At 44.3% G+C, this 25,874-nt stretch overlaps 1 protein-coding gene across 2 annotated transcripts in view; it reads left to right on the top strand.

The window, feature by feature from the left end:
* PPM1H (protein phosphatase, Mg2+/Mn2+ dependent 1H) overlaps window positions 1-25,874 on the top strand; it is a 254,361-nt gene that overhangs the window by 97,142 nt on the left and 131,345 nt on the right. For both annotated transcript variants that reach the window (XM_087869003.1, XM_045789684.2), the window contains exon 3: window positions 16,617-16,961. In XM_087869003.1, the coding sequence (XP_087725129.1) occupies window positions 16,617-16,961 (345 nt within the window). The remainder of the gene's footprint in view (window positions 1-16,616; window positions 16,962-25,874) is intronic.

The following is a 25,874-nucleotide window of genomic DNA, read 5'->3' on the forward strand; positions in this document are numbered from 1 at the left end:
GGATTTGGCAGGGAATAAAAGCGACAAAAGTCCTTACCCACAGGGAGCTTACATCCCTTGAGGGAGACCAACAATTAACATGTACCCCATGGCAGATGCTAAATGCTATGGAGAAGAACAAGGCAGAGATGCAGGCGTGTATAAGTGTGAGGTGCACGGGTGGTTAGAGAAGGTGCCACTAGGGGCGCCTGGCTGGCTCAGTGGGTTAAGCCTCTGCCTTTGGCTCAGGTCATGATCCCAGGGTCCTTGCTCAGCGTGGAGTCTGCTTCGCCCTCTGCCTGCCGCTCCCCCTTCCTTTGCGCTCCGCCCCCCCACCCTGGACAAATAAATAAAATATGAAAAAAAAGGAGAAGAAGAAGGTACCACTAAGAAGGTGATGTTCGGGCACAGACTGGGAAGTGCCGCTATTGGGAGGAAGAGCTTTCTGACATTGTAGACAACTGTAAGGACCCTGAGGCAGGAACAGTGTTCTCAAGAATCAGCAAGGAGGCCCATGTGGCTAGAGCAGAGAGAGAAGTCAGGATTGGGGAGATGTTGTCAGAAAGGCAGTGAGAGTGGGGTGAGGCCATCTGGCAGGACCTGGAAGGCTGTTATCAGGACTTTGGCTTCTGCTCTGAATGAACAGTTTGGAACAGGCCGTGCTGGATATACTGCTTAAAAGAAGCCAGTGACTTTTCCCATTTAGAAGACATCCGTTAACTCAAATACGGTGGTGCTTAGAACGGGTGGTGACAGTATAGGGTGCAGCAGAACTCATCTGCAGGGGACAAGTGAGGTGGCTCTGCCCCTTCCCCTCTCTGTGCATCTGTTCCTTCACTACCAAATATGTATTGAGCACTGAGTCTGCCTTGGGGGTGAGCTCAGTACAGTTCCAGTCCTCCTCCTAGAGCTGAGTTGAGGAAGGCAAAAGAGTCAAAAATCAGCAGCAATACAGTGGAGTGAGTTTTAGGAGAAAGATTTTAAAAATCCAGGTTATTTGGAAGCCTGACTCACACGGGCGACCAGTGGTTTGTGAAACAGCAGAGGAGAGGGAATGGGTCAGATTACAGAATGATTCCTGGAGAAGGTGACATTTGAGCTGTCATTTTAAAAAAAGTGAATAGGGGGGCACCTGGGTGACTCAGTTGGTTAGGCATCTGACTCTGGATCTCAGCTCAGGTCTTGATCTCAGGATTGTGAGTTTGAGCCCCACATCGGGCTCCTTGTTCAGCACAGTCTGCTTGTTCCTCTCCCTCTGGTGCTCCCCTTGCTTGTGCATGCTCTCTCTCTCAAATAAATAAATGAAATGTTAAAAAAATTTTTTTTACCCTCCTTTCTTGACCTCTCATCACCAATCAACTTAGTAAAGTCAAATATTTCCAGAAAGCTTTCATGTATAATATCACCATCTTACTTGGAAATTGAAAAAAAAAACCTAAAATGTCCTGCAGTTTATACATGATGACATTTCTTATATTGAGTGGCATTGGGGCAGCTGGGTAGCAGTAAGATAATTTTTTCCTCCTATGGATAATTATTAGTTGGTATAAAGATTTTAAGGGAACTTTAATCCATCCCTCATGCCAACTCATAGAAAATTATTTTATCCTATTTGGACAAGTAATCTTTTTAGTCAAAGGAGTCAATAGTTAATCCTCTTATTTTAAAACAAACTTTTAAAAAAATTGGTGGATAAAATAATATAAACTATGTTCGGCCTCTCCTGGTTTCCATGAGGCATTTACTGAAGGAGTGTTGTTTCCTATAGTACTTGCTGAGTTCTTGACTGCAGCAACTTACAAGAACTCACAAGTTCATTTCAGATTCTATCTACATATAAAAGCAACACACTGGGAGCTAAAGAAGCAGGATTTGAAAGAAATCATAAAACTTAAAAGAGATACAAATAAAAATTTCAAAATGCTCTGCACTGTAGTATTTTAGCTTAAAGAAGTGCAAGGGATATGTTTGAATTTCAGTGTTCTCCCTTACAAAAATAGTAATAGATGGATTTTTTAAAAATTAGAATTGAATGAAATAGTGAAATGAAGAAAATATTTCTTTTTTGAGGAAAAAGAAGAGAAATTTTGAGATCTCTGATGAAGAGGATATAGAGTAGAGAAGGGTATTTTCTATGACAAGTTCGGGGTGGAATTTTCCTATGCCTCCATTGGGTGGTTTACGTGTGAGGAGCCATAAATCCCTCAGGCAGGCTGGTAGGGAACAGGTCTCTGTGCCGATGTGCAAGCCTCCTAACATTCTGGTGCCACCGATGAGTTGGGGACATTGGGTGGGTGGCTAAGAAAGAGGGAACCTAAAATGCTAGCATTTCCAAAGGACGCTCTGAGAATTTTCTCTTAGGAAAGATGCTGTAAGCTTGTTGAGGGCAACACCTTATCCAGTAGCCTCCTACTTGCCTCCCACTGAAGGCATTTTAATGAACCAGATCACGATTTGTAGGAACTAATCACCATGACTAGCTTTTCTCTGCTTTGGGAGATTTGAAGTAGTCTTTATCTGCCGTACTGAGGGTCCCCTGAGAGGGAAAACATAATTTTCGTAAAAGCTTTTGCTTTTCATTTCCCAAGTATCTGGTCATTTTGGCAATGAGGTAAAAAGAAGAAAATACTAGCTGACTTCTCTGAGGAGGGAGAAGAAGTTCACTCCTAAGGGCATCTTAGAGTCTTAGTATTAAGAGAAGAAGCTCTTGTCCTCTGAGTTGTGTAGGTGGGACTTGGGACATGGTGGCAATAATCAGGACGTTCCCCCCTGCCCCCCATCTGACTGCCTATTTGGAACAGATTGTTTCTGGCTTAAGACTAGAGTGTGGATACATGCATTCCAAGTCTATTTCCTCAGGAGCACCCTTGTGCTGTTTAATTTAGTCAAAACACATCAAAGTATGGGGTTTCAGTATCTGTTAGTTCAGTGTCTAATTACAATAACAGGAGATGGCTGTGTCCACATTGTGGCCAAGCTCATCAGCAGGGGAGAGGAAAGCTGATTATCTTTCTCTTTGGAGGATAGAACAGAACTGTGGGAATTCAAGGCAAGTAGGATCAAATTGGGGTGGGGAGAGGTAAAAGGGAAATGGGAAGGGGCTATTTCAATTCTTTGAATGGAAGATTTGCCATTCTTTTCATTTGTTTTCTCTAAGAAGGACTCGTTCACTCCCGAGAACATTAAATGAAGGTTGCTGATGATTCCAGCCCTTCTGGAATATTTGGCCCTCCTTTGGCAGTCTGCTTCCTGAAATGATGTCAGCTATAAAAAACAAGGGCAGGAGCCTTTTATTTTTCTCATTGTATGTACTACTCTAAATTTTCCCTCCAGTTAAGGTCTTTGTTTTGTGCCAGTCAAGAAAACATAACCTTTCTATTTATGCCCGTAGATTTTCTGAAGCAAGAGCACAGTGATTTCTCTCAAAACTCTTCTCTCTTGGTTCCAGGAACTTGAACTCTTGCCAGTGATGAGGAAGGGTGACTTTAGAACCAGGCTGATGTCAGAGTGGTTTTACAGTTCCCTCCTCAGTGGGTGTTGGTTTTCTCTGAAGACCAGGCTTGACCAGGATGTCCATAGTAGCTGGGAATGCAACCTGAACTTGATTCCACAGTAGATTTTTCCCAATGGGGCACACCTGAAGGCTAAAGGAAAATAAATGGTGCTAAGATGGAAAATTTTCCTCGTTTCACTATAATTGGGTTTCCCCACATCTTTAGACAGGAAGAACATTGGCAAGAGTGATAACCTCTTGAGAATTTTTCTTCTTCCTTTTTCTTTAATACAATACTCAGCATTCATGTGCCAGACACAATACTGACCTCAGTCCTTTGCCCAATATTGACTCACTTAACCTGGTACTGTGCACATAAGTATGTACCATCATTATCTTTATTTTATTGATGAGATAGTGGAGGCACAGAGCTATAAAGTGTGGAGCTTGGAGTCAGCTGAGGCAATCTAGTCTCTTACGACATGCTGCTTCTTTATCCATTAGCTGTTGGGAAATGTGGCAGAGAAATTTCCTTGGAAAAGGGTGAATAAAGGAGGAATAGCTCCTAATGATGTGTATTATCTCAGTATAATATGATGCTAAATATTTTCTCATTTCTATTATGATTTTTCTCCTGATTTAGGAGTTGTTTTTTAAAGATTTTATTTATTTGTTTGAGAGAGAGGTGGGGAGGAGGGGCAGAGGGAAAGGGAGAAGCAGACTCCCCGCTGAGCAGGGAGCCCGATGTGGGGCTTGATCTCAGGTCCCTGGGACCATGACCTGAGCTGAACCTGAGCTCAACCAACCGAGCCACCCAGATGCCCCTGATTTAGGAGTTATTTAGCACTTTCTCCTGTCAGCTCAGAAACTGGGTAACAGCTTTTACTGACTCAGGTGAACAGAATGGAAATGAAATTGTTTATCGCCTTATTGTCCTTAATAGTCCATTTTTTCTTGCTAACTTATGGAAAAACTGTTGCGTGAAACCATGGCAAAAAGAAAAAGCCTTCTGATTGGATAATAATATGTGTCTAAGTTTGAATCCTTGTGCTGTCACTTACTAGACATTAGTTACCTTGTGCAAATGAGTTGACCTCTCAATGCCTCAGTTTCCTCATCTGTACATTGGGGATAATAGCTCCTACCTCAAAGGGTTGTTTGAACTAAGTTAAAAACATGAAAAGTGGGGCGCCTGGGTGGCTCAGTCCTTGAGTGTCTGCCTTCGGCTCAGGGCGTGATTCCAGGGTCCTGGGATTGAGCCCTGCATCGGGCTCCCTGCTCCACTGGGAGCCTGCTTCTTCCTCTCCCACCCCCTTGCTTGTGTTCCCTCTCTCTCTGGCTATCTCCCTCTCTGTTGAATAAATAAAATCTTTAAAGAAAAAAAAATATGAAAAGTGCTTAGAATACTACCTTGCGTGTAGTAAATGTTGAAGTGATGTTATCTGTTGTTGTTCTAATAGTGGAGTTTGCAGCTGCATTTCAGTATTATTTCACATTACTTATGTTTTTACCGTAACCTATCTTTTTTTGAGTAGGGAAGGGACAGAGGGAGATAGAATCTCCGCCCAGCGCAGAGCCCGACGTCACAACCCTGAGACCATGACCTGAGCTGAAATCAAGAGTCAGATGCTCAACTGACTGAACCACCCAGACGTCCCTTACCGTAACCTAATTTAGGGAGCATTACTGATGTGCAAAAAAATTAGTTTGAGAACATTTCTGAGGTAATTTTTGAGTCTAGAATAAACCACAATACAACTTAACCAACACTGTCACAAACATATTTCCTGTCTCTCAGAAATTAGTATTTATTTAATAATGTTTTTAAGATGGGACAGAATGAAAAAAAAAAAAGATGGGACAGAATGACTAAAAGAAAAAGAAATAGCCAGTGTTGGTAAGGATGTGGAGAAAAAAACCCTCATGCGTTGTTGATGGGAATGAAAATTGGTGCAGTCACTGTGGAAAACAGTATAGAGGTTCCTCAAAAAATTAAAAATAGAAATACCATATAATCCAATAATTCTCCTGGGTATTTACCCCAAAAAAATGAACTCCTGAATTTGAAAAGATCTGTGCACCCCTATGTTTATTGCAGTGTTATTTACAATAGCCAAGATACAGAAGCAGCCCAAGATATGGAAGTATCGATAAGATGAATGGGTAAAGAAGATGTAGTATGTATGTGTATATAAATACAAGCGAGTATTAGCCGTAAGACAGAGTGAGATCTTGCCATTTGCAACAACATAGATGGATCTGGAGGGTATAATGCTAAGTGAAATAAGTCAGAGCAAGACACATATTCTATGATTTCACTCATGTGTAATTTAAGAACCCAAACAAATGAACAAAGAAGACAAAAAGACAGACTCTTAAGTACAGAGAACAAACTGGTAGTTGCCAGAGGAGAGGAGGGTGGGGGGATGGATAAAAGAGATAAAGGGGATTAAGGGTATACTTGTCATGATGAGCACTGAGTAATGTATAGAATTGTTGCATCACTATATTGTGCACCTGAAATGAATATAACAGAGTATATTAATTATATATATTATATAATATATAATCAATTATACATGAATAAAATTTTTAAAATAAAAACTTTTTAAAAATAAAAATTTAATAAAGGGACTAAATTGCCATTTAAAAACAAAAACCAAACTACTAAATGTGTGCTGCATCTTACTGGCTCATAAAGTGGAGGGATTGAAACAAATCTGCATTTCATATCATAATATCGTGAGGAGGAAGCGGTCCTCATTTTTAAGTCTATGAAATTAAGCATTCTTTCCTACTGGGGAACAAAACATCTTAATAATTTAGTCAAAAAGAGGTATGGTAAAAAACAAAGTACGCTGCAAGGGCCTGATGCCAAGCGCACAGCAATAGAGGGTGAGCCCTGGGGATGACTTGCATGAAGTTACTCAAATTTCCTGCGTCTGCTTGGTCATTGGCTTGCTTTTCTCCCTTTGCTGTGTTACCCTGAGGATCGGAACTGGAGATTTCAACCAAACCCTGTGGATGAAATGCCTAAAACAGATCCTCGAGATTCTGAATTATCATCTTCATTGTGAGGCCTTGAAAACTGGCCAGAAACTATGGAAATCAAACCATATAGTAGCTTAGAGTGGGGAATTAGAAGAACATGGCAACTCTGGGATTGCCCAATGGGAAATAAGTAATCCTTTTCCTTTGGCAGTGAGCAAGGAGAGAGGCAAGAACAGCCTGTGTTCTGTAAACACAACCATGGGCTTTAACTCAAAGTGGGATTTCCACTTTGTGATCCTCTTTTCATGTTATTGATAGAGCCCCTCCTTAGATCTCTAAATTCCAGAACCATTTGGTGTACGGAAGGGAAGATGAGTGTCAAATGAGCTCAGTTACTTGTAACTTCAGGGAAGACAGCTAAGGGGAGAACCACTTATTTCCATAGAAGACTATTTCTAGAGTAGCAATCTCCAAACCATGTGTATGAGCGTGTACCCCCAACATGTTTGTTCATTTAATGCTATATAACTGTACTGCTATATATCCATGTAATGTGTACATTTAGCAATTATAAAAATATTAAATATTTAAAAAATAATTTAAAGGCAATAAAGATGAAAAGGCAACGTTTTAAAATAATAACAGCTAACAGTCATATGATTTTCATTATATGCCAGGCATTGTTGTAAATATTTTCCCCACAGTAACTCATTTATTGCCTCGCTAGGAGCAGACTTCATGTTCCCATTAGCTAATATCTCAAGGCAGAATTCATCATTAACAATAGCAAGTATAATTCCATATTTCATATTTCAGCTGTCTCTTTGAGCATTTCAGATACTTTTGATTAGAACGATTATTACCGTTGTCAGATATGACTAGGTTGTCATTACTTGGAGTAAGATGTGCTGGCTGTGACACGTTCTCATTTGCTCATGTTTTCTATCAGCAGTTTCTGTGCGTGGATTACAAAAAAAAAAAAACCTGTTGTCCACGTTGTGAGGGACGATTTAGCTAAAAACTGAGTAATGCGATGCACGAGAGCCCTTAGCTGGGGACCCCCGGAGCAGGCAGTGAGCAGCGGTATGCCAAGGCCGGGGGTGCCTGGGCAGGCAGGCTGAGGTTCCCGGCTTGCCCTGGAGCCGGCTCACTTACGTACCACGGGGGGGCGCCAGTGTCAGTTGCTGTGAGAAATACTAGCGACGCTTACGTTCTTCTCCAGCTGCAGGAGAAAAAAACACGAAAAGAATGTATCATTTTGGCAGTTTTAGCTCCCCCTGAGCTTTGCGTGCTGTCTGGCGGCGGGAGGGGTGACGAAGGGGGCTTGCACGCCGGGAGCTCCGGGGAGCGAGTGGGGCAACAGAGCGCCCTGGCTTCCTGACCCTGGCACAGATGTGTCAAGCCTCATTCCTTGGTTTTCTTTGTGTTTCCTGCCTCCCGTCTCAGCACTTCTGTAGGCTCCACGGGAAATGTCTGAGGTTTTGTCTACGATCTCCCCTTGTTTGTCAGCACCCCGTAGGAGGGGCTACCTCCCCGCCTCCCAGATGGCTCACCAGGGCTCTTGAGCCTGTGGGTTCGCCGGAGTGGAGGTGCACGTAACGTGCTCCTTTTTCAAGAGAGCTACAGTTGAGGCTACTGATTTCTGACCCCCTTGATCAGCTGTGCTGTAACCGCCCCCGAAGCTGAATCGATGGCCGCAAGCCGCTTGGATCAGAGATGCTGTCGGTAGTCGGTGTGGTGGATACATTTCTGTTCCGAGCAGGCTTCCATTTGTTGAAAGGCCCGAGGGACCCTTCCCAGTCAAAACTCATTAAAGTCCTAGCATTATAGACGATATTGAAGATGGGAAGAAGAAAATAAGCAAATATTATTGAAAGTCAGTTTCTACAACTTTTGAAAAAGAAGGCTGGCACGTGTGGCCTGCTTCAGAGAAATCCTGCAAGAGAAACTGTAAACTTTAAGCTCCCAGTTTGTCACCTTCTGAAATCTTCCCTTTACCTAGCTGCAGCTGTTTTCCTGAAAAGGGGTGGGAGAGTGTGTGTGGTACGTTACGTACAAGACTTTTTCTTGTTTTTTTTTGTGGGGGGAGTAAATCAGAATGCAATAAGAAAACTGCTTCGGGGTTACTCGTTTTAAGACACAAGTGATGGCTGCCAAATTTAAGTGTGTGTAAGAGAGGAAAGGGTTTGATACTGCTTTTCTTAAAGTGGAGTACGTGTTTGACTCCTGTTCTTCTGGAGCAAAACCAAGGTAAACATTTGTTAAAATAGGAATTTTGAAATTCATTATGTCAAGAGCATGTTACTCTAAATTTGAGAGGGTTGATTGTTCAGGCGTAGAACTTTGCATCCCGGGCTGGTGCCCCAGCGACGTCTTCTGATTCTGCCAGAGATGAACGCGGGGCCGCTGTCAGCGTTTTTGGTAATCAGCTGATGGGCCAGGATGTGTATGCAAGTACTAATAAGCAGCACGGGAGCACGGTGCTGAAGTGCCGGAGCCAGGGAGATAAGGACACAAGGTTGTGTGTACTGGGAAATTGGGAACTGGGTTCAAATCCTGGCATCACCACATCGCTGGAGTTACCTAACTGTGCCCTGGTTAAATCGCATGGGATGATGATGCCCATTTTATGGTGATGTGGTGGGGATTAAACACAGCAGGTAATCGTTAGGTGTCCTTGGAACTTCGACTTCTCAGAGGGGATGTCATTTAAGAAGAGAAGTAACAGAAGGTGTACAGGGGAGGAAGATGAGCACCCCATCTGGCAGAGGTGAAGGGAGCCGAAGTGTGTGGCTTGGTCTCCCTGGTATGGGAGCTCTTACTAGCCCTGCCTGCTCATGGTTCCCCCAGGCCGTTTAATAGTGAGTGTAAGTAATTACTATCTTAGGTTTCTGTTGTTCTTTTATATGTTGGACACTGCTACGCATTTTATTATTTTAAAAATTATGTGTATAATTAACCTTTTGGTGTGCAGTTTTATGAATTTCAACGTATATATAGATTTATATCATCGTCACCACAATCGGGATACAACATTCCCGTCACTACAAATCACTTCCTCGTGTTCTCTCATTAGGGCGCTCCCGTAACCCACGATGGTCTGAACATTTAGTACATATTATCCACTCCTGTGGCCCGCACACTTCCCCTGTCTAGCACTCTTGTAGTTACCTGTTCACATTCTAGACCGTTAGCCTTAGGAGTTTGGGAACATGGTTTTCTCTTCCTCTCTGCTACCTCCCCCGTGTCCAGCATAAGCCTGGCACATAGGAGACTCTGAGACATGCGTTAAATGAATGGATCCTTACTGTCTGTGTCCTAGTTTCATCTTGTTCTTTAAATAAGGAAATGGGTGAGGGGAGTTCAGAAATGTGCCCAAGATCACATAGTAGTAAATTCCTGAACTCAGGTGGGTCTTGATTTAAAGCCTGTGTTCTTTCTGTGCTAAGACAGATCGCAACAAATAGGATTGGTGTTAACCCATCTGAAATGCATACATAAATCACTCAACTTTTAAAATCCCCATGGTGTTGGTACGTTGACACCATGGTGAAGGTAGCCTTGTACTATTAGATCATGTAAAACCTGAAACCCTGTGTATTTGCCATATAAACTCAAAATGTTATTCTCTGAGCTAATACCAAACGGAGGAGTTATTCCTTCCTTCTAAAGTGACAAACCGTGTGAGGGGTGGGAGGGTGGGTGTGTGTGGTGGGGTGGGCAAGGGATGTTGAAAGGAGCCATAGCCTGCCCTTCCCTCTCTGGTACCTTCCTTGAGCCAAGCAGGTGGAGAACACAGCTCTCCCTGTTCCCACGTGCATGCTTAGCCTTTGGTCGCTGGTTCAAAGGATACAGCAATAGTGGATTGTACACTCGTTCCAGCAGTGCATAAGAGGCAAAGAAAATGTGTGGTTTTTAGCAGTTCAGTCCTCCAGAAAGACAACTGTGGTGCATGGTTTTTGTTTTTTTTAATCTTGGTGGGGGCGGGGGAGTCTCCATCACTTAGAAGAGAAGTGTGTGTGTGTGTGTGTGTGTGTGTGTGTGTGTGTGTGTGTTTTAAACTGGCCCTATAGGGCCATAAGGCTCAGCAAGTCAGGTAGAGCCAGAGAAGGCAGTGTCTTGTCCCTTTGGTTTCCTTGGAGCACTTGTGAGATTCCCAGGGCCCTACATCTAGGCTGCCTAGATTGGGACCGCTGACAAAGAGCAAGAGGGGGCCCTGAGGAAGGAGTAGCAACTAGATCATGCAGGACCCACAAGCCATGTGTGTATCCAGGAGACCCAGGGCAGTAGGGAGTCATTGAAGGTTCTAGTCTATGCAGTGATGAAATAGATGGGTGTTTGCAATTAAATTGAAGATTTGAGATGCTTTAAAGCGTCACGTTCATACTACGTGCGATCTTTCTGACTTCTCTTAGAGATTCACCGCTGACGCTGATGTAGTAGGCCCTTGATGCTGATGTGACACTTAGGAATTGTTCTCTCCTCAAGGTTCTCCGATCGGACTTTGTACATCAAACCATGAATTCCTACCTGATGGCATTTGACGGGATTGTTTTGAATAGAGAAGAGGGTGAGGGAGAAGGGGGTCCTTGTATCTTTTTCAAAATAAACATATGCCACATCCTGTTTGATCATGTCACTTCCACAGATTTGTATTGTCTGTTATGATCTTGGTTCCATTTCAAACACCATACAGCCCATTCCAGCCTCATACGGCTCTTTGAAATGTCTTGTGAAGTCATTAGTCTCCCCTCTAGGCCCATCAGTCCCATCCTGACCTAGACCTTCTTTGCCTCAGGACAGTTCTCTGTGAGCCTCTTAAATTCCAGTGCTTCCTTCTTGTAGTGCAGTGCAGAATGCCATGGGATGGGCGCTCCTTAAGCCCAGCTGTCACCTTGTTCTTCCGTGCAGAGGCATTTCAAATTGAAGCTCCTGGGTCTGCCTTGACGCCAGAATCTCACTCCAACCTGACTTAGCTCTCAAGGTTGGTCTTAATCAGGTCACTGTCCACATGGGCCATATAAAATCTCCTTTTCACCTGCACTGCCTAAAAGTTGCTCCCTTGTTCCAGAATATTCTTTCAGTTTATCATCGCCCAAGCAGGTGACCAGACACGCACAATTTGATGAATGCTGCAGTAGGGTTGGGCTCGGGATCCAGTGGGAGCTTCCAGGAGGAGGTGATATTTAAGATGAGTACTAAGAGACAGGTGGAGGGGGAGTAAGGGAAAGGATGGTGGTTTATGATGAGCTACAAGTGCCATAGTTTGGTGGGTGGGATTTGGAGTGACGGAATGTGGAGAGAGAATCAGAGACTACATCGGAGATTGCAGACTGGCTCATAGACTGGAGCCAGCCTACGAAGGAGGAGGTTAGGCTGGTAAAAGAAATATGGTCAGATTTTGTTTTAGAAAAAATCACTCTGGTTACAACTCAGGTTGCAGAGCGGAGGAGCAGATCTGAGTCGCCGTGTACCCTCCAGGGCGGGTGGAGCATGCATGAGGATTCAGCTTAGCAGGGGTCGATGGCTCAGAGCAGGGAGCCTGCTCCCAGCTGCATCCCTTAATAGGTGGTAACCTCCAACAGCTAGACTCTCTGTGCCTCCATTTCCTCCTCTGTAAAATGGGAATAATAACCACACCTCATAGGGTGGCTATTCCCAGGATGGATTGTGATAGGATTAAAGGAGCTAATATGTGTAAAGCATTTAGAATATTGCCTGCTATGCAAAGTTTATTAAATGACGGGAAGGATGCTGTAGCCCCGTGACTCGCTCTTTCTGTGACTGGATGGTGTCTTAGACTTTAAGAGCTGAGCTGGCATCTAAAGCGTGTGGGGAAGGCCCACTTTGTGGCTGTAGTTTGCCAAATAATACACCACTCACTTTCAGTTCCGTGCCACAGAAGGACACTGAAGATTTTGAAGTCTCTTGATGAATTTGGTTTTACCTAATTCACAGGCTTTCAAAAATTGTTATAAACAGTTGAATTCTTTGTCCAAAATCTTTTGCAAACCCCTGAGGTTTACAACTGACACATCTGTGCTGCTCTGGTGGAAATAATAGTCAAAGAGACTTATTTATCCTTTAAACACCCACTCCCTCTTCCCTAAGGCACCACTTTGGAAACAAGAAACACAATTTGGACACTGCTGTTCCGGTCAGTTCAGGGAGACGTAAGTGACTCATCCAGGGTCCCAGAGACAACCGATAGCAGATTGGTAGGATGCAGGTTTCCAGAACTGCTGAGTGGCCCCCTTTCTGTTAGACCAGAGGTTCTCAATTTGGGCAGCTCTTTAGAATCCCCTGGGGAGCTTAAAAAAAAGATCAATGGTGGGGCCTCACCTTCAGGGAGACTGACTTAATTGGACTCGGAGTGAACCCTGCATCAAACAGTGCTCTAGATTTATTCAGTCTTTAGTGAGAAACTTTCTTTGCGGAAAAACTGTCTTACCAGTTTTAGCTGTGAAAATTATTAATTGCACTTTAAAGTTAGCTGTTTTTAGTTAGCAGTTTCTAGCCCCGCTGTGCAGAGGTGTTCTCCGAAGCTGGGCGTTGCCCTCCTGGGCCCTGCTTCAGGAGTCCCCCAGTCAGGTTGTCTCTTGACTGCTTAAAAATCGTCCAGATATTTTGTCGGCTGGTGGTTGTTGCAGTGCCTTCACAATGCTTCGCCTTGTCGAAGGAAATGGTTGGATTGCTCGTCAGAAAAATGTCAGAGTTGCTTTTTCAAAAATGGAGTAGCATTGCATTGCAGGGTGCTTCGTTATTTCACGGGGTTTGATCTTCGTTGATTCAAATCATGATTCTAGAAACATGATACGTTAGGTGTAACAGAATCTGTGCCCAGACACTGACCCAGTTCCTCCTGCTTCATAGCTCACTGGGCCCTGCCCACAGCTTCCTTGACAGTGTTTGCTGGGTTTTCATTTAAATTGGGTGCAGAAGGACTGTGGATGCAGCTTGTACTCAGGCCGACTGGGGACCTTTGGGGAATTAGATGTGATAAGCAAAAAAATCCGTTTCTTTTGCCACTCTTCCCTAGCTGTGAGGGTGTAACATGGCAAAATGTACTTTACTAATGCGGCACGTAACAAGAGCTAGCGGTGAGTGTAATAACTCCGACCATTGCAAAGTATGATGAGTGTAAACAGTAGTTCGGGCTGTGTAGAACGACAGTCATGATTTCTGTTGGTGACCAAGTCATAGGAGCTGCTAATCCCACTGTGCTTTGTTGCCTTGCATTCATAATAAGAGGAAATGCTAAATTTCAGAGGTTTGCGAACATATAGATACACTGAATTCTTTCCACAGGTGCCCTACATTTAAGAACATTTTCCAGGGGTCCAGTTTTATTCCTGGTTGAGAGCCACTTCTACCTACTTCGAATTCTTTTTGTGTGTGCTCTTGTGTTCCTGAGCTTGCACTCCTCCTTCCCGCCACGCGTGCCCCAAGTCCCAGAATACTAGATAAACAGGCACCTCCTTTCATCTCCTTGTCCCCCGCTCTTGTTACAGAAACTAGCAACAGTGGCTTATCGGGATGTCATGAAGCCCACGTAACAGGGGCTTCCTCCAGGCAGGCCATTCGGACCTATGCAGCATCCCAAGCAAGACACCAAGGGCTGGGGCCCCTTTGACTTGCCGTCCCACTACGCGGAACTACAGCTTTCAGCCGGTTTTGCGGGAAGGTTACTCTACCTCCAGGCAGGAAGGAAGGGGGAAGGGTAAAGGGCAAAAGGCCAGGCCACTTGAGTTGTTCCTTTTATCAGGAAAACAATAGCTTTCCTGGAAGTTCCACCCAAAAGAGTGGATACCAGGTAATCATGTACCACAATCAGCTGCACAACCCAAGCCTCCTGGTATTTTCCTCCCCTGGCTGCCCCATCAGCTCTCATTCCCTCCAAATTCTTCTTATCCTATCTTCAGGGCCCAACCTCTTCCCCTGCTTCCCCAGGTCACATGGATCTATACTTCTTGAATATTTGAACTTTTAGAGTTAGCAGAGTCATTGGACTTTTCTAGGGTAGCTTCTCACGTTGGTGAAGAACTGAAGCTCAGAAAACGACTTACCCGAGATCATATTGTAATGGTAGTGGTAGCAGTTACACACGGGGGAGATGTATTACTTAGCAACTCCGTTGGCATAAGTCACCATTTAACCTTGCCAAATACCCACTCCCTGGGAGCTAGCTGTCACCTGCCGCTTAGGCAAACACGGTCCAGTGAAGCAACGGGGATGTCCAGCTCTGGAGTGACCCAGCCAGGGTCTGACGCCTGTACTGCCTTCCTGACCTTGCTCTGCCTCCCACTCCCACTGATCAGTATTGAAGATGCCATTAGAACTCAAATCTTCTATTCTGAAGTCCTTGCCCTTTCACCTGTTCTCTGAGTTAGGTGCTTTTAGTCATTCATAAGCGTTTGTTACTGCCTGAATTTGAGTATCTTTTTTGGGAGTTATTCACCTCCTAGCTGGCATCCTCACTTTCACTCTTTCCTAATCGTCACAGCCTAGCCTGAGTGATCGTTTAAAAACATAAGTTTGTCACTCCCACCTCATTCAATGGCTTTTTGTTACTCTTTAGGCTAAAGCCAAGATCCTTCATGTGTCCTGGAAGGACTGAGTGGTCTGGCTGCCATGTCCCTCTACAGCCTCATTCCCCCCCCCCACCACCCCTTTCTTGCTTCACTCCTTTATTCAGTCAAATGGTATGGTTCAGCATCCTCTCACGCATCATGCACCTTCCTACCACAGGGCCTTGGCACCTGCTGTTTCTACCGCCTGGTGGTCTCTCCTTTCCCTTCATTATCTTGTGAACTTCCAAACAGCTCTTAGCTAGCCTGCATGTCCTCAGGAAACCTCCTCCAAGTGCCCCTCTGCAAGCTGGCCTGGCACCAAAAACCAGGAACCTCTCCTTGTAGTCCTAACCAGAATTGTAATCTTAGTTTGTGTGATTATTTGATCAGTATGTATCTTCCCCACTGGATTCTTAAGATCAGACCATATCTGATATGTCTTCCAGCCAGTTTTTTTATCTCTAGTGTCCACTTTGCACATGTCACATAGGGAATGCTCAGTATTTGTTGACTAAAAGTAAACTTTTTTCTCAGCACATGGCACAGAATTGAATGAAAGTGAAATTTAAAGGGCACAAATGGGGTAATGGCATATGTCACCATAACTATACAGTATCTTCTGGCATCATTCTAAGATAGACCAAAAGAACTTTATTTAATGGCTTTAGCTAGAAAAGGATTCAATATTTATTGCTGTGGGGTAGATAAGCCTAGTAGTCAGAAGTGGATGTTATATGCACCCTACTTATTTAATTACCTATGCATCTTACCTATTTAATTAATGCATTTAATTTAAGCTCTTTTTTCCTATAGCTAAAATCTTAGGCATGTATAATTCAAACATGGTTTTTAAAAACACTGATTTGAAATAGTCTAGAAATAACTCAGACGAAATCCATGGTAGATGAGGGAACATGGGAATGCGTAGATCTAGGGTAGGAAGAGGAAACAAAGATGCTGAGTACCAGCTGGGAAACTGAGGGAGGCAGGAAATACAAGAAGGAGATTTGAATTGGCTGCATCTTAGACTGGATGTCTAAGGGAAAACATGTTCTAAAAATACAGGATGTAGACCAAAGAGGATAGGGCGGTTAGCTGAGAGTGAGAAAGCTCTAAAGGGAAAATGGGTCTATTGATTTCCCCTTGAAGAATCTGCAAAAAGAGCTTAACTTCGTCCAGAGACTCCAGGCCAAGCCTGCTCTGGGGTCACAGAAGGGAAGTGAGGAGTTAGGTGTTAGAGCTGGACTCCTGAAGACTCACCTGTTGGCATGGAGTTCTACCTCAAACATCTGTACATCAAATCGGGTGGATCTTGCCACAAAGTAGTCACTGAGCTTGCATGGTAATTTGGGCTCCTCCCCTAGGCAGAGAGGCAAGGACTGCTCCATCCCTCGGGTGGTGGTCCCAGCAGTGACAAATCCGGGAACCCTTCCCTGAGCCCCTTTGCCAGGTTTCGACCCCCGCTGTTTGCCAGCCAAAGACATCACCACGTGGATGCACTGAGCACCGTGCCTCGCTGGGTCGGTGTGACCCTGGGGCACTGAGCACTGAGGTTCTCACTCCCTGTCGCCTCCCTCCCCCAGGAATCAGAAGGCGTTTCCTGTCACTACTGGTCGCTGTTTGACGGTCACGCAGGGTCCGGGGCCGCCGTGGTGGCCTCCCGCCTGCTGCAGCACCATGTCACGGAGCAGCTGCAGGACATCGTGGAGATTCTCAAGAACTCTGCCGTCCTGCCGCCCACCTGCCTGGGCGAGGAGCCGGAGAACACGCCCGCCAACAGCCGGACTCTGACCCGCGCCGCCTCGCTCCGCGGAGGCGTGGGCGCGCCGGGCTCCCCCAGCGCCCCACCCACGCGCTTCTTCACCGAGAAGAAGATTCCGCACGAGTGCCTGGTCATCGGGGCTCTGGAAAGCGCGTTCAAGGAAATGGTAGGTATCGCGGAAGGCTCCGGGGGCCTGGGGTGGACGCCCTCGCCTAAGCCACGTCCATGCTTCTTAGAAGGTTCCCTGGAAGGGCGCGTCTCCGACCTGTCCTCTAGGTGTGTGGCTTCGCTTGGTCTTCTCCCTTTGATAACAGCGCTTCCTCTCTCAGTAGAGGGCGGCAGAAAGAGTCCCTGGCACGGCGTGCTGGCAAAAATTAAGAAGATGAAAGGGAGGGATAGTGCATGAGGTAACAGGCTTTTTCACTATAGGCATTATTGCTTCTCTTCCGCAGACTCATTGACGCCAGCTGCTACAATTCCACTTAATTGAAATGTGAGCGTACTTGCCATCTGTTTGACACATGTGTATGAGTTCCAGGTGTTTGGGGGAAACAGCGCTTTAGTCGAGTGCTCAAAAGTACCTTTCCTATACAAATCTGATCTGAGAACAGCTATTTTACCATGATGGACCATGTGGTTCTTAGTGCTTTAAAGGAAAAAAAAAAAGTACCTGCCGGAGGAGAATCAAGGGGCCAATATTCGAGATCATCGGCTTTCCTGGGGAACATGGATTTGTTTGTACGTTTACATTTGGATGTGTCTGATCAAAGAATTCAGCCTCCTTCCCTCTCAGCCACAGTCCTGAGAACACACATAGGGAGGGAGTGCAGCTGCTCTCACGGTGTCCCCTGTCCCTCCGCCTGGTGAGGGACCGCCCTCACTTGTACCACCCCCTTCCCTCTCTGAGCTCACTTTCTATTGACGCAATTATTTTGGTTCCAGACATTTATCTTTCCTGAGCAACAGCGTGCGTGCAAGTAATAGAGCAAGAGATGTTTAAAGGTGTTATCACGATGTGAGCAAAGTGAGTGTGCTGTATTGTTTTTAAAACCTGGAGATTCAGGGCACCCCGGTGGCTCAGTCCGTGAAGCATCCACCTTGGGCTGGGGTCATGATCCCAGGGTCCTGGGATTGAGTCCCACATCAGGCTCCCTGATCAGCTGGGAGTCTGCTTCTCCCTCTACCCCTCCCCCCTGCTCGTGATCTCTCTCATTCTCTCTCAAATAAATAAATAAAATCTTAAAAACAAAAAGAAAACCTGGAGATTCAAAGTGATGACAAGCTGTTGTTAAATGAGGCAGGAACAGCTAGGAGCACCTCCCCAGAATGAAGTGTAGACACAGTGCACATTCCAGGATTAGGCTGTGTGCTAAGGAGAGAAGTAAAGAATATTGCACGGCACCGCACCATCTGATTTGTTTATAAGGCAAAATAGTTCATATGATCACACCTTGTATTTGCACCCCTGTCCTCACTGCATCCCTCCTTGGGTCACCGTATTTCCTTGTCACATAGATATTTACCCTTTGATTAGCAGGTGATTTAAAATGCACCTGTCTCTCAGGAGTGTATGGTAGCCTTCAGTCCCAAGAAAATCACCAGGAAGCTGGAAAAGATTATTTAGGAAAAAAGGAATCAAGGTGGCGAAGTTGAGTCCTACTCAGGCTTCGTATAAAATCTCATTCTCCAGCTGTCACGGAAACCCTGAAGGGAATAAGTGTTTCTCCACACCGATGTTCAGAATGCTAAATATTTAATTGAGGTAAAAATGTGACAGTAGGCTATTCTCTTAACGGGAGAAAAAAAATCAGCTGACATGACAGAAGTGAAAAACAAAAGAAACTTGGGGTTTCTCATTTCCTTCCGTAATTGCTTATGTCCTGGGACATCTTTTACTTGGACCTGCTGTATTCTCAGTTCTATCCACTAGAGGCCAATGTCACCTTGAGGCAGGCCTCCACTGTGGTCTCCAGCTGTTTCTGCCCATTAATGGCTCAGGGTTACCAGCAGCCACTATACTTGGAATGAGAGGCTCATTCAGAAAAATACTTAATAGGGGCGCCTGGGTGGTGCAGTCTTTAAGCGTCTGCCTTCGGCTCAGGGCGTGATCCCGGAGTCGTGGGATCGAGCCCCACATCAGGCTCCTCTGCTGGGAGCCTGCTTCTTCCTCTCCCCCTCCCCCTGCTTGTGTTCCCTCTCTTGCTGGCTGTCTCTGTCTGTCAAATAAATAAAATCTTTAAAGAAAAAAAAGAAAAGAAAAGAAAAGAAAAATAATAAAGGGCCTCATTCTTGTTTTTTGAATTTTTCCAGCTTTTAACCAGTCAGTTCATGACCTGGAATTTTTAGCTTGGAAACTTAGCCAGCAAAAAGATCATTTCACTTTCCCATGTAATTCGTTCAGTCAATAAATATTTGATCGGAATTAACTGTGCCAGGCCTAACTGGGAAAAGAACATTGAACAAACTAGGTAAAGATGAGTATTAAACGAGTAAAATATAAGTGGAAAGGGCCTTGAGTGGGGCAGTGCAGGGTGAGGTAGGAGCCCGATAAAGACATGAAGCGAAGGGTTCCCTTGGGGAAGTGATGCTGGGGGGAGGGGAGGGAAGGAAGGAGATTATTTAGGAAAAAAAGGAATCAAGGTAGTAAAATTGACTCCTACTCAGGCTTCGTATAAAATCTCATTCCCCAGCTGTCACAGAAGCTCTGATGGGAGTAAGTGTTTCTAGACACCAAAGTTCAGAATGCTAAATATTTAATTCAGGTAAAAATGAGGTAATAAAAATAAAAATTGAGTTTAAAATGAAGCAGACAAAACACAGGAGGCCACTTGCATGGACAACTACATCAGAAAACCCAGATGGGCCTAAGGCAACAAGCTGATGTCAAGGGTAGGAATGATGGATGGAAGGTGAATTGGAGAGGTGGTCTGGAAGGACCTCGTGTGCCATATTATGAAATTTTTGGCTTTAAGCCACATCTCATCTCCAATTCATCCTAGCCTGCAGCTTCTTCTTCACACTTAAGTTTTTCCCAGATTGTCTCTGTAGCCACCAGTGTGCCAGAGGCCTACCTGGACATTGCACTATGTGCTTGGCCTTATTAAATGAGAATATTCATCACTGGTTCGCATGGTGCTTGGTAGGGTGGCCCTACCTTCTGTCCTATTAGGGACTGAGCCAATTGGTGCCTGTTGGCCCAGAATAATTATTAATATACTCTCCCCTTTTACTCTCAAAAGTGTCCCTGTTTGGATGATGTCTTATTACAGAGAGAGGCTCTCGTTTTTTCTTTGCTTCCTGAGGGACTTCGGGAAAAATCTACTCAGTGTCATAGAAATGTGTCTGACTTGAACATTAAGTTACTTGCGGTGAGCTTTAGAACACACAACACAGAAATTACACAGTGTACCTTCAATTTAATGGTCTGGAAGGCCATTGCCAACTTGTAGAAGATACTCTGTCTTTACTCCCCCTTGCAGTATTAGTTTTTTGAGAGTCAGTGTTTGAAGGCAAACTTTGGTTTTTTGAAATGCCCAACATGCAGTTGGTTTTCTTACCTTGTTGGCCTGGTCTTGCTGGTTTCTCCTCGGGCCTTTCAGCGTGGGGCATATTTGGAATTTCCTGGGCATTCCTAAATTTTTTCCCCACAGGAGCCAGCCACTTCCTAGCTTTCCTCTTTCTAGGTGTTCTTTAGGCCTTGCAGGTTTTGTGCTCTTCTGATCCTCTCTAGTGGAAACACTCGGTATTAAATAAGAATCCGTTATTTCAGCTTTGTGGCTTTCTTACTTTCTCTTGCACTTTTCATCCTAAAAATTCCCCAAGCGCAGCACCTAAGCCTCCAGTTTGCCTCATGATTGACATCTCTGCAGCTGCCCTTCCCGAGACTGACAAGTAACTTATAGCCTCTTTAAAGGCAAAGTTTGCCTTTCACTTGGGTTTCTGCTTTAATGTCCAGAGGCTTAGCAACATAGAATCAAGGGTCTTTGGTCTCTCTCTCTGCAATGTCCTCAGTCACTACTATTTATTGAACCTCTATTTTATAGCTAACTTCCTAGACACAATGGGGTTAGAAATAAAAGGTTAGATTTATGTCTGGGGCATTTGGAGTCACACGTTATATGCATATAGAGATATAATATCTCATTTATTGTGATAGTCTAAGTGCCATGAAGTGAGGTGGTGAAATGCAGATTCTGTCTGAAAGGAAGGATTGGCCAAAAAGATGAAGAACCACCACCCCAGCAGAAACAGCACTGACTTACCGGAAAAAGTAGGTACTTGTAGAATATCGACTGCCAGAAGCAGAGAAAACGCTTTGAACCAGTGCAGATGAGAGCAGTTTCATCAAATACCGTGAGCTGCTTTGAGGTCACTGCTTTTCCTTTCCTCTTTGATCCTCCAGTTGCCTGCCTGCAGCGTGTGGCTTGTGGGGAAGGTGACCTCTGACCCCTGGCCTCTGATCCTTCCTGTGCTTTCCAGCAGAGGCACGTTTGCTCTGGGGCCCCCGTAATTGTGTCTCACGTTGGATCTTCCTTCATACTGAGAAGGCCTGCATCGTCCATTCTTCCTGTGTCCGCTCTAGAAAACGAACCACGGTTTCCTAAAGGACCAGAATCTTAGGAACTTCTGAAGCGACGTCAGACGGTGCCTACTTCAGGGCCTGAGTTTCATCACCTGTGGTGTTAGGCTATTGCTGGGCCCCGGATGATAGATGCGAGTACGTTAAATGTCTTCTCCCTCCTGATGTCAGTCTTCTCCCTCCTGATGTCAGTCTTCTCCTTGCTTGCCCACCCTCCCCAGACAGGGTCTCATCGTCAGTGTTGCACATTCATGAGGGAGGGTTGCTTCCACTATTGGTCTAGTTGCAGGAGACCCTTGCTTTCCTAGCAGTCACAGCCTAGTCAGCTCGGGTGAGCCTTGTAGCCTACCACCTGCAGGATTTGAGTTCTGGACAAAGGCAGGAGGAGTTTCAAAATTCTGTCCTATTTCCTTTTCAGTGTGAGTATGGATTCGTCACCAGAGTGAAGAATATTTTAGAAGTTTGGTTGTTATGAAGGAAGAAAATGTCAGTATTTTCACTTGTAAAGCTAACATACGTCTTCCTGATACTGAGCTAATAACTGATAGCACTCAGCTTGGATTTATTGGTTAAAAAAAACTGTATGGGGACAGTGCGGTGAAAAAGACGATAAAGGCAAAGCTTATTTACAGTTTATAAATCCTAGTGTTTTCAAAATTTAGCATATTCATGCTAAGTTATGGACCTGCATGTCTATCTGCATTTAATTAAGCTAGTTTTGTTTTGTCTTTGTTTTTGGTAGAACAGGAAGTTCCTCCAAGAAGGAATGAGCCTGTGACTCTACCAACAGCCAGCAGGTGGCAACATGAGGCAGTACTGGGTTTTTTTTTTTTTTCTTTTCCCTTCCCGGTTGCCTGGCTGACAGATTGGCTTGTTCTCAGAATAAACCAAAATCAGACCCAGATACTGAAACCATGCAGAATCTTATTATTTGTGACTGACACTATTAGCAGTGTGCTCAGAACCGTGTTTTAACCCATCAATGGGGAGCTGCCAAGTCCTATTGAAACTACCCAGCACTCACTTCTTTCCGTTGTCTGATATTGCTGTCCTTTTGCAACCTGAAATTGTAGGAAACAAAGAATGATCCTGGAGTTGCGTCATCTCTGGGACTTTCAAACCAAATTACAACCATCCCGAGCAATATATTTTCTCTCTTGCAGTTCTTTCCTGCTGAATTAGTCTCATTTCACACATCTCTCTTATTTTCCTTCATTGCCTTCCTTGAAACAAAAAGGAGCAAAATGAAATCCCAAGTCTTTAAAAATTGGATCCATTCTTAAGATTTAGAGATAAACCTGGCTTAAATGTAGTATTTAGACAGATATAACACAGGATAAATCAGTCCTGCTAAATAGAAGGTGACTCTTGACTGAGTGGATAAAACAATTATCTTGTTAACTGAATATTATGAGAGTGTAAGTTGGTCCTTTTTTAGATCATACTTGAAAAGGAATGATAGTACATGCATGTGTTTTGCTGGTAGGTTTTTCTAGACTTATGTCTTGGGGTTTGTTGACAGCGAAAATGGGGAAATATTCCAAATTGGTCCTTGTTTAGCACAAAGCAGTGAGCAGTTTTTCCCATGATTTCATTGATTTTTTTGAACATATACCCAAACCTGAGGTTTTACAGAATAAAATAATAGCCATATGTTTATATATATATGTGTGTGTATATGTATATATGTAATGTAAAGTGTGAGTAGCTTAAGCTAATTGGAAAAGTTGAGGGTTTGAAGAAAATGGGTAGTTAATTCAGCAGTAAATATCTTTATTGACTTCATTTATTGTGTTTGATCTGGTAGTAAAAGAACCATGCAGATGGTCCTTTAATGTTCCTTTCAGTACTAAGATTTTGTGAAACATCTTTTAAAGAGGAGTAGGTGGTGTAGGAAAAAATAAATGTGCTATTTTGGCTTCTAAAGAGGGGAGGGGAAGCAATTATTTTTAGAATATGTTCTAGTTACACCCAGTTTTAGAAGAAATAGAAGAGTGTATTTTAATGTCAGTGAATCCTTCAGGGGGATGAAGTCTATGGAAACACATCTTTCAAATCCTAGTCACCAAGTCTGGGATCTTTCAAATCCCACGGAGCACACATGTAATTAAAGCGTGTGTGCACACATGTGCATGTGCACACGCACACATGTGTATTACCACACAAATGGTGGGGGGTGATGAAAGCATGAACACATTAGCAAAGTTTCCTGGATACAAAGTAGCTAGACATGAGTCCACTGTTTAAGTGACGGTGCTGCCAAATTTAGCATTCCTTATGGTGGGGAAACTACAGAGGGAATGTGGTTGAAATATAGGAAAAGATGAAAGAAATGATGGAATCAATAAGAAAAAATATTGAATCACACTATTAATGTAATAGCAAGGGATTAATTGGGCAGGCTAACTGGAGCATTTCCCCCAAGATTAAAGGCAAATAGGAACTCCGCCGTAGCAGAAAATCATAGTGTCACACGTGCATTCTTGTCTTGACTTTTTTTTTAAGAATTAAATAATCTTATAATCAGGTTTTCTTGTGATGTTAACCGTGATAAGGAATGCACCTATGATGCAGAATAAACTTGTCCGAGTCCCAGTGGAAACCTTTGCCGTGGGCGGTGCTTTCACCTGGACTCTGTGTATCGTAGCATTCTCTTTTGGATCGCATCAGTGGTTCCAGTCTTTCCAGCATTGTTCACACTCCAGCCCGTGTATAGCATGCAAGCAGTTGAGTGCTCAAGGGATTTTTTTAATAAAAGTTGTCTTTCATTCAGACATTAGGTATTCAAACAACTGTTGATTCTGGATACGAAAGGATACTTTTCTGTTATCCTCAGCAGTTCCTTCCAGTATATTAAGAACAGTCGTGGAGTAGTAGTATCGAGTGTGGACTTGATATACCAGCTTATATATTAATTTGATGAACTCTGTGTCTATCATAACATCAACTTTATATTACTTATTTAAATGCAAAAGAAAGGGACTATATCCATCCTCAAACTGCTTCGTGAACTGGGTTGTTGGTCCTGTTTTTACGCATTGTTTGGAGGTTAAACAGACAAAACTTCTGACACCTTGACATTTTCTTTCCCTTCCTCGTGACAGTCTTTTTGGCTGATACCCGTGCCCCTCCTTGTCCTCCTCCTGCAGGCTCCTGCCGTCCCTGTGCAGGATCTGGTAACCATTCATTCATTCTTGTCAGTTGGCTGCGTCTGAACTGAGGCATGGGCTCCAGCTTCATCAGCAGCTGCTCAGCATTTATTTGCATTGTAAGCTTTTCCTTTGTGAATTACGAGCAGGGGTCAGGTGGTAGGACGTAATTTGGAAACCTGGGCATCTTTAAAGGTATTTCTTCTTTTGCCCATTTAACAGATATTTATTAAACTATCTTTTTTACCTGGCCTGGTATAGGTGTCAAGGGTCTAGCAGCGAGCAAGAGAAGTCTCTGCTCTCAGTCATGAAGCTTCTGAGCCCTGGGGAGGATCTAAATGGACAGCTAAGCCCCTCGCACACATAGCATCCAATTTAATCCTCACAGTAGTCCTCTAAGAAACTAACTGATACAGGGTTTTTTTCAATCCAGCATAGTCTTCGAAGGTGGTCCTCGTGCTTGACTCTGCAGCTTTCAACGTTGTCTGCTCACTCCCTTACTGGAGGTTTTCTTCACTTCCAAACTTCCACACCCCACATACACACATTCTTACCCCCTCCCCATGGTTCCTCAGCCTTCCCCCTCCCATCCCCCTTACTCTGTTGATCCCCAGTAAGTTAGTTTCTCCCAGATCCTGTTTTTGTACTTTTTATCTCCTTTTTAACAGTATCCTGATCTTCACCTGTCCCCTTAGCTCTGGCTCTTTCTCCTGTTTCCAGTTTCTCATTGGCTATTTATCTGACCTTGTATTACCACCTCTGGCTTCCGGCGCCAAGCATTTGCTGATGAAGGCTGGCTTACCGGATTATCTCCTCGCTACTCTGTGAGGAGGCTGGCGAAGCAACAGAGTTCAACTCTGTGGGTTTCTAAGCACCACAAAAGTGCCCTGGCCCTCGGTCTGCCGGGGCCATCCTGAGAATCAGCTGGAGCACTGCTTCCTCATCTGCTTCCTTCTCCCTCCCTCCGCCCCAACCGTCGATTACCATGGGAATGTTTGGCATTATTTTAGCCAACATTCATTTTGTTTCCCCAGCTCAGCTCACGTTTTTCTCAGGTCATGGAACCCGTGCTTCTGTCACTGACACAGAATTTCACGAAGACCTCTATCTTGGATGATGCGTATCTGTCAATGGAAGTCTTGGTCTACTTTTAATTTCTTGGGGAGGCCTCATTAGGTGGAGGTAATAATAAGCTTTGGAGGAGGAGAACCAGATTGACATCCAAACTCCACCCGGGTCAGTATGGGCAAATTACCCTGCTTCTGCATCTGAACGTTGAGGTTAATAACACAGCTAGGAGAATCTGTGGAGATTCTCGGTGGACAGTGCTTTGCGCCCTGCCTGACACTGA

This window comes from Ursus americanus, chromosome 17 (assembly GCF_024610735.1).
Source record: "Ursus americanus isolate L20-20 chromosome 17, mUrsAme1.1.p, whole genome shotgun sequence".
Taxonomy (NCBI): domain Eukaryota; kingdom Metazoa; phylum Chordata; class Mammalia; order Carnivora; family Ursidae; genus Ursus; species Ursus americanus.